Source organism: Marmota monax, unplaced genomic scaffold (genome assembly GCF_021218885.2).
Source record: "Marmota monax isolate L192 unplaced genomic scaffold, Marmota_monax_Labrador192_F-V1.1 WCK01_AAM20220418_F8-fsc00034, whole genome shotgun sequence".
In the NCBI taxonomy this organism is placed as follows: domain Eukaryota; kingdom Metazoa; phylum Chordata; class Mammalia; order Rodentia; family Sciuridae; genus Marmota; species Marmota monax.
Window position 1 is genome coordinate 8,395,488 of NW_026693934.1, and position 13,516 is coordinate 8,409,003.

Genomic DNA, 13,516 nt, shown 5'->3' on the forward strand with positions numbered 1-13,516 from the left:
CACTCTGTGTTTCTCCCTCACTTTCCTAAAAAGCTTAAAGTATTGAAGTTATTCTACCAACCACTAACCTATTTAGGGCAACTCTATTCTGCCCAAGATCTGGGCTCCACACAGTCTTCCATCTCTCATTCTGGATTGTGTCAAATTTGGGGTCTCAAGTATGACTCTGGAAGTGGTTTAGTCAGAGCATATGCCAGGAGACATTTACAATCTGAAAGGGTTTGATTGACACTGACCAGTGTTCCATAGGTATTTATAGCATGACAAATGAAAAAGCAAGTTTTAAAAAACTAAGGGAATTTAGTTTTATGTGCAGGACACACACACACACACACACACACACACACACACATCAGAGTGGATGGACTGAATGACTTTTTTTTTTTTTTTTTTGAGACAGGGTCTCACTGTATTGCTGAGACTCTTGGGCTCAAGCAGTCCTCTTGCCTCAGTCTCCTGAGTAGCTGGGATTTTAGTTGTGTACCACTGATCCTGGCTCCTGAATGACATTTTCAATGTCCTTAAGACCTCACATCTTCACATGGTGAATAATGAACCTCCTGGGTAGTCAGTTACCTATTTCCTGAGAGCAGTTGTTTAAAAGTCAAATTATGCCTGGGACTTTTGTCTCTGAAAATTTTACCTTGAACAAGTGTAGTTAAATCATTGCCAATGAAAGGAGATACACATATATGCTTTTAAATTAAAGGCCAGATTTTTTTTTTACCCCATTTAAAATTAGAAAAATCTTTGCAAGTCCTACTATTGCACATAGAGTAGGGGGGTCAACAAAGCCCAGCTGAAGAAAAAGCCAAAACCTTACCATAATCATTGTTGTTATGAATAATCTCATTGTAGATCAACCTGAAACATCTTTCACTATGGCTTCTTGGATCAGGATCCTCCTTTTGTGACAGCAGAGAATGTGGGTCCTGATTCATCAGAAACCATTTAATTAAGTTCCCCTGAATCTATTGACTTCCCACCTCAAATTTTTAAAAAGGATCCTGACTTGTAACTCTGACTAAAATCATTGTTAGCAAGTGAAAATGAAAGATATCTTAAATCCTGGTTCTTTGTAACCATTAGTTAATCATCAGCATGAGTGTGTTTATTCACTTTTTAGTTTCTTCATTCCATGAGGTCAAAGTTGTGGAGGTGTGTCTATTAATATTTAAAAAAGAAAGGTAGGTTTGAAAGGAGACATTACTTTTTCTAAAGGGACTTCATCATCTCAAATAAAAATAGTTCTGGCTTTTTCTTTTCATTTTTTTTAATTGAAAGTGAGAAAAGATCAGAGATTGATTTTTAAAATAATATTTTCCCCACTAAAAACAATTTGAAGATGAAACTCTGCTATAGTTAATATCTCATTACTACACATTCTTCTCTGATCATATAGACTAAAAATGAGGGGTCAGGGAGAAAAATCCTAGTCCCATTTAGATGTGTCTCTATTTACTTCACTGATCTTGGTTGGTCAATGTGGTTGTTTGGGGCTAGTAGTTTCATCACTAACTTTATTTTTTTTTTAATATTTATTTTTTAGTTTTTGGCGGACACAACATCTTTTGCTGAGGATCAAACCCGGGCCGCACGCATGCCAGGCGAGCGCGCTACCACTTGAGCCACATCCTCAGCCCTCATCACTAGCTTTAAACCTCTAACACATAACAGATTTAATTGCTTGACCTGGAGCTGGAAGCCAGGTTCCAATGACCCTGTGACAAAGCTGCCCTCGGTTGGTTTATGTGAAAGTGACGAGTTGCGGGCGCAGGCTGGTTGTCAAGGGGAGAAGTGGGGGAACATGGGGAAGAGTGGACATCCCTTAAAATAGTAATATACACCCTTTTCAGCTTTTTCAAGTTGGACGGAATGGTGATGCTCTGGAAGAACTACTGTGTTCCCATGCAGCTCTGGGTTCATTTCTGAATATCAAGTCCTTCATCTCTATCAAAAAGGGTTAATGACATGGACATCCATATGCAACAAATCAAACCTCTATCTCTCACCATGCATAAAACTCAACTCAAAGTGGATCAAGGACCTAGGAATGGGGCTGGAGTTGTGGCTCAGTGGTAGAGCGCTCGCCTAGCACACGCAAGGTCCTGAGTTCGATCCTCAGCACCATATAAAAATGAACAAATGAAACAAAGATATTGTGTCCAACTACAACTAAAAAATAAATATTTACCCACTAGAATCAAAGTGTGGAATATGATATGTCAAGAAATTTGTAATGTTTTGAACAACCCACAATAAAAAAATTAAAAAGGACCTAGGAATTAAACCAGAGACACTGCATCTATTAGAAGAAAAAGTAGGCCCAAATCTCCATCATGTTGGATTAGGCCCCAACTTTCTTAATAACATGCCTATAACACAAGAATTAATATCAAGAATCAATAAGTGGGATGGATTCAAACTAAAAAGCTGGTTCTCAGCAAAAGAAACAATCACTGAGGTGAATAGAGAGCCTGCTAATTGGGAACAAATTCTTACCACACACATGTCAGATAGAGCACTAATCTCTAGAATATATAAAGAACACAAAAATCGTAACACCAAAAAAATAAATAACCCAATCAATAAATGGGCTAAGGAACCGAACAGACAATTCTCAGAAGATACACAATCAAATCAACAAATACATGAAAAAATGTTTAACATCCCTAGCAATTAGAGAAATGCAAATCAAAACTACTCTAAGATTTCATCTCACTCCAGTCAGAATGGTCACTATTAAGAATACAAACAACAATAAATGTTGGCGAGGACGTGGGGCAAAAGGCACACTCATACACTGCTGGTGGTACTTTAGATTGGTGCAGCCAATATAGAAAGCAATATGGAGAATCCTTGGAAAACTGGGAACGAAACTACCATTTGATCCAGCTATCCCACTCCTTCGTCTGTACCCAAAGGACATAAAAACAGAATACTACCGGGACACAGCCACATGAATGTTTATAGCAGCACAACTCAATAGCTGAACTGTGGAACCAACCTAGATGCCCTTCAGTAGATGAATGAACAAAGAAAATGTGGTATATATACACAATGGAATATTATTCAGCATTAAAAGAGAGTAAAATCATGGCATTTGCAGGTAAATGGATGGAGCTGGAGAATATAATGCTAAGAGAAATTAGCCAATCCCCTCAAACCAAATGCCAAATGATTTCTCTGATTAAGGGTGCTGATTTATAATATGATGTGGTGGGGGTGGCGGTGGGAGAATTAAATGAACTCTAGATAGGGCAAAGGGGAAAAGGGGAGGGAGGGGAAAGGAGGGGGCATGGGTGAAGGAAAGACCGTGGAATGTGATGGTCAACATTACCCTAAGTACGTGTATGAAGATATGAAAGATGTGATTCTACTTTGTGTACAACCAGAGATATGAAAAATTGTGCTCTATATGTGTAATGTGAATTGTAATGCATTCTATTGTCATATATAATAAATGAAAATTAAGAACAATATAAAAAGGGCATTAACCCTTTTAACATAAATATTATATACACGTTACAAGGTTTTATATGAATTGAATATTCATCTCTGGTCTCTGTCCCTGGAAGCACAAAGTGTCATGACCATTATTATTGTTATTGTTATTTTGATGAAGCATGTCATCTATGTGTTTGCAGCATGTGAGACTGATGGATAAGAGGAAGCCTGCATATTGGGCAAAACACCTCTCCCTGTTTCAAGGCAATGGCTGAGAATAGAAGGGGAGGCAGTGTCAAGAGTCAGCAGGACAACTGCTTGGGAAATTTTTAGGGCACAATCTATGTACCACGTGCTCTTCATCCCATTGTCTAAAGTAGTTTAAACAAGGCTTTTAGGGCCTTGCATAAGGCAGGATACCGAGAAATTGTCAGACCTAGGTGCTCAGGTCTTGCTTAAATGGAGCAGGTTTGGGAGTAGGAGGTAGGTTATGGAAAGTGAGCTTGTGGCCCAGAGTACAGATAGAAAACTTTCTCTACTCTGCAAAGAGGAGGCACCATTCTAGGCCCCTGTGAGTCTTCTAGCTGGGGAAAAAGGCCTTTATACATGTGGCTTATTTAGGAACAGCTTCCAGTGTTCAGAGGGAATGTCTCATTGGGGCCTAGTTTAGTAAGAAGACAACCATTTTTCCCAAGAAGGCTGGAGCTTATGTTCCCCAGAAAAAAATGAGCAATGATTTGAAACAGTTCAGGGGTTTCTGAAGCTTGGTTTTAAGTCCACATTCCACACTAAGAATGCGACAAGTACAGACAGAACAGACTGGTTCCTCTTTTTACGACTACCACATACTTGCCTCTGAAAGAAACTGAAAATTTTTCCTTAGTGATAAAAACATTTTAACTGTGACGAGCTAGCTCCCTATTGTCCATTTGAGCTGCTATAACAAAATGCCATCAAGTGATGGCTTATAAACCACAGATATTTATTTCTCACATTTCTGGAAGCTGGAAGCCCAAGATACATCTCTGGAAGATTTGGTGTCTGGTGAGGGTTCATTCCTGGTTCCTAGATGGCACCTTCTTGCTGAGTCCTCATGGTAGAAAGAATAAGCAAGCTTCCTTGGGCCTAGTTTGTAAGAGCACTGTTCCATTCACAAGGGCTCTGCTCACATGACATAATCACTTCCCAAAGGCCTCATTTCCTAGTACTATTGCCTTTGGAGCTAGGATTTCAACATACGAACTTGGAAGAGACACAAATATCCAGCCCATCTTACTTTCTAAGCCTCAAAATCCTTGTTAGGACAAGGAGGTGGATGCCATAGAGCTTGGGATCCCTGTTGCTGTGACTTCTCTAGGTGGATGGGTTATGCTGGTTAGCTCTCTCAGGTACAGGTGGGCAATGTCCTCTGGAGACCGCTAAGGTAACTCCCAAAGCATTTCATGTAGGTGTTCTTTGATATTAATAAAGAGAATAGCTGGAATATTGAAGTTAACACTCTTTGGTGGGAATAGATCAAGAGCTATTTATAAAATATCATATGCTAAATACCTAGAAATTTTGAAAACTGTCAGATTAAGAAGTATAATATATTCCTTTCATTATCTGTATCATAAATTAATTTATTGATTGTGCCATTCCTGGTAACTACTCATAAGTGAGGGGAAGAAAATGGCAAGCACCATAGGAAATAAGAAACTGCATCACAACTTCCAAACAATCCAGTGCTCCCGTGAAGTAGCTGAGTGTTTGCTTCATAAAAAGATTAGCATCATGAGGTGGTATTTGTGCTTTAATAAGATAGGAGGATGACAATGGCGTGGAGAACAGCATGTTCCCATGAAAGCATTTAGACTCCTTTTGTGGGGGGAAGATTCGTAGGGTTTGCTTTTACCACTAGCTGTAGTAGTTCAGCATCATTTGTATTTTTTGGTCTATGTTTCTGCTACACATTTTACCTAAGATACCAATGAACAAATAAACACTTAAGATCAACAATCATGTAGTAGACAACTATGGAAAGATTGCTTGTACAACAGACCACATTTTTTTTTGGGTGCAGGGATACTAGAGATTGAACTCAGGGCACTCAACCACTGAGCCATATCCCCAGCTCTATTTTGTATTTTATTTAGAGACAGGGTCTCACTGAGTTGCTTACAGCCTCGCTTTTGCTGAGGCTGGCCTTGAACTTCTGGTCCTCCTGCCTCAGCCTCCTGAGCCACTGGGATTACAGGCATACGCCACCATGCCTGGCCAACAGGCCACATTTTAATTAGAATTTGGGTTAATTCATTTTTCCTCATTTGGGATAAAAAAGATGAAATGTTATCAGGGATATAAAAGTACTAGCAGAATGCTAAAGATTGGCTAACACCTGATAGAAAGCCTGAGTAAACTTCTAGCCAATTTAAAGTTTTCTTCATGTTCCCTGCTTTTCTTTTTTAGTACTCATTCAAAAGTCCTTAATCAAAAAAAAAAAAAAAAAATTTCCATGTATGGAGCAACCTAGAGAATACTCTTTAGAGATACTCTCATGCAAAGATTTCATGTCATTTATTCTAAGGTTTTTGATATACCTACTTCCCAGTTCTTCATAACAAGGATTTACAGCTTAAAAATCAAAAAGGAAAGGTTTCAGACAGTGTCCTAAAATAGACTAAAAATTTTTCACAAAGCTATTTCCTGGTGCTTCTAAAGCTTATTTTAAACATTTTGGAAAAGAGAGAGAGAGATTTTGGAAGTCCTTGAAACTTATCACATTCCATTTTTAATAGTAATTGTAACATTAGATTCTGTAATCAGCATGTATCTTTCCAGCAGCTGAATATGTGATTTAAAAGGAAGTAAATCTGCCTAGTTTAAATTGTCCAGAATGTTAAAAAAATACTTTATTTGAGGGGAAAAAGAGATATTGAGAAGACAATTATTTCATTGATCTGATGCTTTTTCAAAATAGATATGAAAGTCATTTTTTTTAAAATGAGGAAATTAGAGCTCCCAAGACATTTAAAATCATCCCTAGAGCAAAGAAACACAACATCTAATTTCCCAAATAAGAGAAAGGTCTATAAATAGAGGCATTGAGAAACCTTGGAGAAGTTCCAGAAATAATTCAGCAAATTGGTTATAATTACCTTTTCTAGATCTGGCCATTCTTTTGGTAGAATATGACTATGGATGTCAATTTTCATCTTCACAGTATCAGAGGGGACTGTGTAAAAGAAGAAGAAAATTTGGTATCAAGAGATCTCCACGAAAGCGATGGAGTTGATTGATTTACTCAGTCTCTTTATTGCTACCTTCAGGTACCAGTCAAGAGGCCTGGCCAGCCCTATCTTGGTTTATTGGAACTGCCCTATTAAAGTTTAAAATTTTGTTTACCAACCTGGCTTTGGATCAACACTCTTTAGTAAGCAGAACTCAGCACAAAATTAAAAGAAAAGAGAAAAAAAAAGAATCGTACTCAACCTCTGAGTTCAAAAATACTTCAGGCTGCTCTGGGCTACAGTAAGTCAATAGCAAGACTAGTTTTATATTTAAATATTATGATTTTATTAAGGTACATGGTTAAAACTCAAATAGTACATGGTTAAAAATAACACAGAAGGCTTCTGATTCACATCTTCTTTAATTTGTTTTTACTCCCTAAAAGCAACCAATTTTACTGCTTTTGCTTTTTTGTTTAGTTATTTCCATGTCTTTAAATAATATTTTAACAAATGGTTTGTTCATGAAAATTTATCATGTTGAAAGGAAGTTTCATCTTTATTTTTAAATTATAGAAAGTATCCACTCTTCCTATATGCTTTCCCTGTATTGTTTCTTCACCCACTTGTTCATTCATTCATTCTTGCATGCATTTAACAAACATATATTGAAAGCTAACATGCACTGAGGATATAAGGCTGAAAGAGAGATAAGCTAATACATATTCTATAGCAGATAATTGTACACAGCCAAAGCACAGGGGAAAGAAGACAGTAGCTATTTCTATTGGGGGTTATCTTGGCAGCTGGGGAGAGCTTTTCCTCTTCCTGGAAAACTTAACATGTTTAAGGGAGCCCAGGGTTCCTGGCAAAGCCTTAAACCTGCTTGGAGATGTTCTCCCCAGCTCAGTCCCTATAGTATAAGACCAAGTAATCAAAAAGCCTTCCTGCTATAATTTAACTAGATTGTGGGTAAATTATAACTTATGTATTTGTAAATGATTCTCAGCTTGAAAGGAAATTCTCAAATTCCATTTTTAAAAAAGTTTGGTGATTTAAAACCCAGTGAGTGAGCCTTTAGTACAGAGGCACATGCCAAAACCCAGAGTAAGTGCCAGCACTTTTAGAGCATTTCCTATGGAACAGGCACTGTTTTAAGCATTTCAATCATATCAGTTCATTTAGTGCCCATAACATTGTTATGAACAATATCCATTTTATAGAAGAGAAAACTGAAGTACAGAGTAGTTTCATAACTCATTCATGGTCCCACAATAGTATATGGTAGAGACTGAATTTGAACCCAGTGTGGCTCCAAAATTTATATCATTAAGAATAAATAAAGAGAAATTCATATTTAAAAACTTTGTAATGAAACTACAGAACACCAGTAATTAAGATAAGATCCTAGAGAGAAAGAGAATGCCTTCAAAACTGCAGCAATGAATGGAACCATAGAACAATAGGATAGTTTGTTCAAAAGGCCAAGAGACATTAACTGTCAAGCTACATTGTACACCTTGTACAATTTTATATTAACAATGCGGGAAGAGTGAAGACATTTTCAGATTAGAACTGAGTTTGCTTCCAAAAGACTCTCACATAAGGAATTTCTAAAACTATGTTCCAGAAATAAGGAAAATGACTCTAGAAAGATAGTCTGAAATGCAGGATTGAAGGGGGAACAACAACAAAAAAAAAAAACCCCTGTGTAATCATATAAGACAATCTGGATAAGTTAAATACTAAAAATAATATTAATACTACTACTAATGTTTATCCTAGGCATTAGCAAAATTTTGTGCAGCCATAGCCTTGCCTTTTATTTCCAGCACATGCTCTATTGACAGTGAATCTCCTAATATTATCTTTTACCAATATTACTAATACTATCTTTTACCAACATATCTTTTACCAATCTGAATGATCTGAAAATTTCAATCATTAAGTCCTGGTTCCTTTGGGCAAACCAGTTTTTCAGTCAATCCTTTCCCTCTTGCATTTACAATAAGCAGCAAGAAAAACCAGGAATGTACCTTTAATTATTTTGCTTGGAAATATTCTCAGGTAAACATCCAATTTCATCACTTACAAGTTCTGATTTCCACATAATTGTAGGGTACACAATTGAGCTAAATTTTCTGCCACTGAATAACAAGGAGTCCCTGTCTTCCAGTTTCTTATGCATCTCCATTCCAATCTGAGCCCTTACCACTGTTGATATATATATGTATATATGTATATACATATATATTATACAAACATATGTATTTCTTAACCAATGATATGATTTGTGATGTTTGTGATGTAAGTATTCTCTGAGACAGTGCTTTCCCCTGTATCAAACTCCTCACTAACATTTGAGCCCTGACTGGAGGAACCTTTAACATCCACATTTAAATTTCTACTAACAGTCTGCTCAAGGCAATCTAGGATTTTAAATAAACTTGTTTGCACTTATTTTATACTAAATCCATTCCCATGCCATAAGTTTTTGTTTCTTCAGTTTCTTCAGGGAATGTCTTCCCATCCCCCACTCCCATGCAATCTCCTCCTCTGGTTTAGGACAGTTTGTCCCTTTTCAGTGAGGATCATCTCAATTTGGCTTGGGAAATTCATGTATGGATTCATCTGACCCTGAACCCTGTAAGTTTGGCAGTCATCTTGGGCACTTTGTTCACCAGATTGTGATCTATGACCAGAGAATCTGCGTCTAAACCCTTAAGTTCAACATTTCTCTGCATGTTTAAGAATGTGCAGGACAAATTCAGCACTCTTTTTGGGTCACTGACCCTGAGTTCAGCTACACTGTTTGACCTGGGTGTACTTCTCAACTGCCCTGTTGTAATGCTGAAATCACACACTGCTTCTTTAAGTGACAACTTTCAGATATTTGGTGTTTTTTCAGATATACATACCCTCAATGGCGTGGGCAGTTTCACTGGTGTTCTTAAAGTGAACGTGAAGATTTGAATCTCTCAATCTGCATGATTTTTCAGGGTTTTCTTGGTCAAGAGAGTAGCGAACCACAGATTACCTTAGGCCACTTATAGAAAAACGGTGCAATCTAGGATTTTTATATCAGGCACTCAGTATTCTTCCACTCTCTGCCCAACTCCAAAGCTGCTTGCACATATTTTTAAAAATATTTTTAGTTGTAGATAGATACAATAACTTTATTTCTTCATTTTTTAAAATGTGGTGCTGAGTATCAAGCTCAGTTCCCTACACATGCAGGGCAAGCGCTCTACCACTGAGCTCCATCTGCAGCCCTACTTGTGCATTTTTGTGTATTTGTTATAGCAGCACCTCACTTTCAGGTACCAGAACCTGTATCTGTATCTGTGTAACAAGGATCCTCTCTCCTCCAGTTTCTAATTGTCCTCATTCCCTTTTGAGCCTTCACCACTGTTGCCCAGAACCTTTGACATCTACAGTTTTCTACTAGTAATCCACTCAAGGCATTTGTTGCTAACAAATTGCCACAATTTTAGTGATTTAAAACAGTACATATTTATTCTTACATAGATCAAGAGGTCAGAGGTCTTAAATAAATGAGCAGGGCTGTGTTCCTACTGAAGTCTGTCTGTCTGTCTGTCTGTCTGTCTCTTTCAGTACTAGGAATTTAACTCAGGTGCTTAACCACTGAGCAACATCCCCAGCTCTTTCTATTTTTTATTTTGAGACAGTATCTCACTAAGTTACTTAGGGCTTTGCTAAATTGCTGAGGCTGACTTTGAACTTACAATTCTCCTGTCTCAGCCTCCTGAGCTGCCGGGATTACAGGCATGCTCCACCACACCTAGTACCTGCTGAAGTCTCTAGAAAAGAATTCATTGTTTTTCTAACTTCTAGAGACTATCTGTATCCCTGGCTTGTATATCTGTGCTCATCATCAAAGCCAGAAATATAGCATCTTCTATTCCTTCTCTGCTTCTGTCAACACATTGCCTTAAAAAAATTATAACCCTCATGCCTCTCTCTTGTAAGGACCCATGTAATTACATTGGGCCCCCCTAGATAATCCATGATAATTTTCTCATCTCAAAATTCTTTCTTTTTTTTTTTTTTTAGTTTTCTTTTTATTTTATTAATTTTTATCTCTGGTTGTATACAAAGTATATTCACACCAATTTGTGTCTTTATACATGTACTTTGGATAATAATGTCCATCACATTCCACCATCATTTCTAACCCCATACTTCTCAAAAGAGCACTGATGGCAATGAGACCCTACTTTTCTTAAGTGAATTTTAATGGTCTCGTGTAGAATCACTTTAGTATTTCTGTATTAGCTGGGAAAACTCTGCATTAAAAAATGACAAAATCATAGAATTTGCAGAGAAATGGATGGCATTAGAGCAGATTATGCTAAGTGAAGCTAGCCAATCCCTAAAAAACAAATCTCAAAATTCTTTCTTAATCACATTTTAAAAGTCATTTTTACCATGCAAAGTAACATGCTCACAGGTTCTGGGGATTATCACGTGGACATTTTTGAGCAGGGGGTGGGAGAGCATTATTCAGCTTACCACAATTAGGCATGATGAATTTCCAGAGTAGCTACTGAAAGAATTCAAATATGGTACCTAACTTGAAAGCCAGTTAGATAGAAAGTGGAATAAGAAAAAATAATCAATCCAAAAGAAGACAATAAAAGAAGAAAAAAGAAAGCTAATAAAAAGTAAGCCAAGTAGAAAGCACAAAATAAAAATGCCTAAATAACAAAATCCAAAAACTCTGTGTGTTTATAAGGAACACATTTTAAATATAAGGATATAAGACCAGGCCTGGTGACATAGGCCTGTAGTCCCAGCTGCTCAGAAAGCTGAGGCAAAAAGACTACTTGAGCCAGGAGTTTGGGACCAGCCTGGGCAATATAAACAACAACAACAACAACAACAAAAAACAAAAAACAAAAAACACACACACAAAAAAAAGGAAGGAAGGAAGAAAGAAAGAAAAAAAATAGGAAGGATACGGAAAGTCAGAAAGTTAAGAGAACTCAGAAGGAGAAAATACTGGGCTAGGGTTATAGCTCAGTGGTAGAGCACTTTGCCTTGCAAGCATGAAGTACTGGGTTCAATCCTCAGCACTACATAAAAAAATAAACAAGAATAAAGATATTGTATCCATCTACAACTTAAAAAAATTTTTAAAAAGGAGAAAATATTAACCAACAGAAAGCTATGATATGTCATTTTGGGAACTGAATTCCTCAACAAGACTATTAAAGCGCAAGATGTAAAATCAAGAATCAGAGCTGACCCGGGGGGCCGTGGCTTTAGTTAGGCTGTTTGCCTGGCCCTCTGAGTCGCCGCAGCCATGGCCAGCCAGTCGCAGGGGATCCAGCAGCTGCTGCAGGCGGAGAAGCGGGCCGCAGAGAAGGTGTCGGAGGCCCGCAAGCGAAAGAATCGGAGGCTGAAGCAGGCCAAAGAAGCAGCTCAGGCTGAAATTGAGCAGTACCGCCTGCAGAGGGAGAAAGAGTTCAAGGCCAAGGAAGCTGCGGCACTGGGATCCCATGGCAGCTGCAGCACTGAAGTGGAGAAGGAGACCCAGGAAAAGATGACCATCCTGCAAACCTACTTCCGGCAGAACAGGGACGAAGTCTTGGATAATCTCTTGGCTTTTGTCTGCGACATCCGACCAGAAATCCATGAAAACTACCGCATAAATGGATAGGAGAAAGAAGCACCTATTCCCTGGTTAGCACTTCAGAACGTGAAGTGCCTTGAGGAATGTGGAGCTTTAGCAGAGCCTGGGTTCTGTTCTTAGAAAGGCATTAAATTATTTCTCTATGATATAGTAGGTCCCTTTTGGAGAGTAGCAAATCTAGCTTCTTTGTACAGCCTTAGTCCTTATCCAAAGGTGTCATCTTTTTACCTCATCCTTCTTAGGAATTTACTGAGTATGTGTTGTTGTTTTCCTATGCCTTCTAGCTCAAGCAATGGATGTATCAATGTTGACTTTTTCTTTCTTAGATCTAGTAGAAAAAAAACAATTCTTTGAAGAAAGAAAGGGATTAAATAATTTTTTTCCCTTATACTTTCTTGAAGGTCAGGGGCTTTATCTATGAAAAAGTAGTAAATAGTTATTTGTAACTTGTCTGAAGCAGCAGCCAGCCTTAAAGTCGTCCATTCTGACTAAGGATTAGAACAATGAATACTAACATACTTGTTTGGGCTGCTGTTAGTTTATTTTAATCAAAATTATTAGATGATAGGACTCAAGAATTTGTTACATGTTATTATTTGGTGTGATGATAATCATTTAAAAGTAAAGACTTTGCCATACATTTAAAAAAAATCAAGAATCAATAAATGGAATGGTATCAAACTAAAAACTTCTTCACAGCAAAGGAAACAATCAAGAATGTGAAAAGAGAACCCACAGAATGGGAGAAAATCTTTGCCACCTGTACCTCATAGCATTAATCTCCAGGATACATAAAGAACTCAAAAAACTTAACACCAAAACCAAAAACAAATAACCCAATCAATAAATTGGCAAAGAAACTGAACAGACACTTCACAGAAGAAGAAATACAATCGGTCAACAAATACATGAAAAAAAATTTTAACATCTGTAGCAATTAGAGAAATACAAATTTAAAACTACACTGAGATTTCATCTCACTCCAGTTGGAATGGCAATTATCAAGAATACAAGAACCAATAAATGTTGGTGAGGATGTGGGGGAAAAGGTACACTCATATCGCTTGTATATTGTTGGTGGGACTGAAAATTAGTACAACCACTTTGGAAATCAGTATGGAGCTTCCTCAGGAAGCTTGGAATGGAACCACCATTTGACCCAGTTATCTACTCATTTTATACCCAAAGGAATTAAAATCAGCAT

At 37.5% G+C, this 13,516-nt stretch overlaps 2 protein-coding genes across 3 annotated transcripts in view; one reads left to right on the forward strand and one right to left on the reverse strand.

Annotated features, from left to right (window-relative positions):
* Acmsd (aminocarboxymuconate semialdehyde decarboxylase) overlaps window positions 1-6,769 on the reverse strand; it is a 52,064-nt gene extending 45,295 nt beyond the window's left edge. Inside the window, exon 1 of one of the 2 annotated variants that reach the window (XM_046463773.2) lies at window positions 6,585-6,769. In XM_046463773.2, the coding sequence (XP_046319729.1) occupies window positions 6,585-6,641 (57 nt within the window). In that variant the 5' untranslated portion in view covers window positions 6,642-6,769. Of the gene's footprint in view, window positions 1-823; window positions 1,049-6,584 lie in introns of those variants that run through there. The other variant, XM_046463774.2, reaches the window with a different exon arrangement.
* Window positions 6,770-11,924: 5,155 nt separating this feature from the next.
* On the forward strand, window positions 11,925-12,952 carry LOC124106179 (V-type proton ATPase subunit G 1-like). The gene has a single exon (XM_046463746.2). It carries the CDS (start codon window positions 11,983-11,985, stop codon window positions 12,337-12,339), a length of 357 nt encoding a protein of 118 aa, XP_046319702.1. The 5' UTR covers window positions 11,925-11,982; the 3' UTR covers window positions 12,340-12,952.
* The last annotated feature ends 564 nt before the right edge of the window (window positions 12,953-13,516 follow it).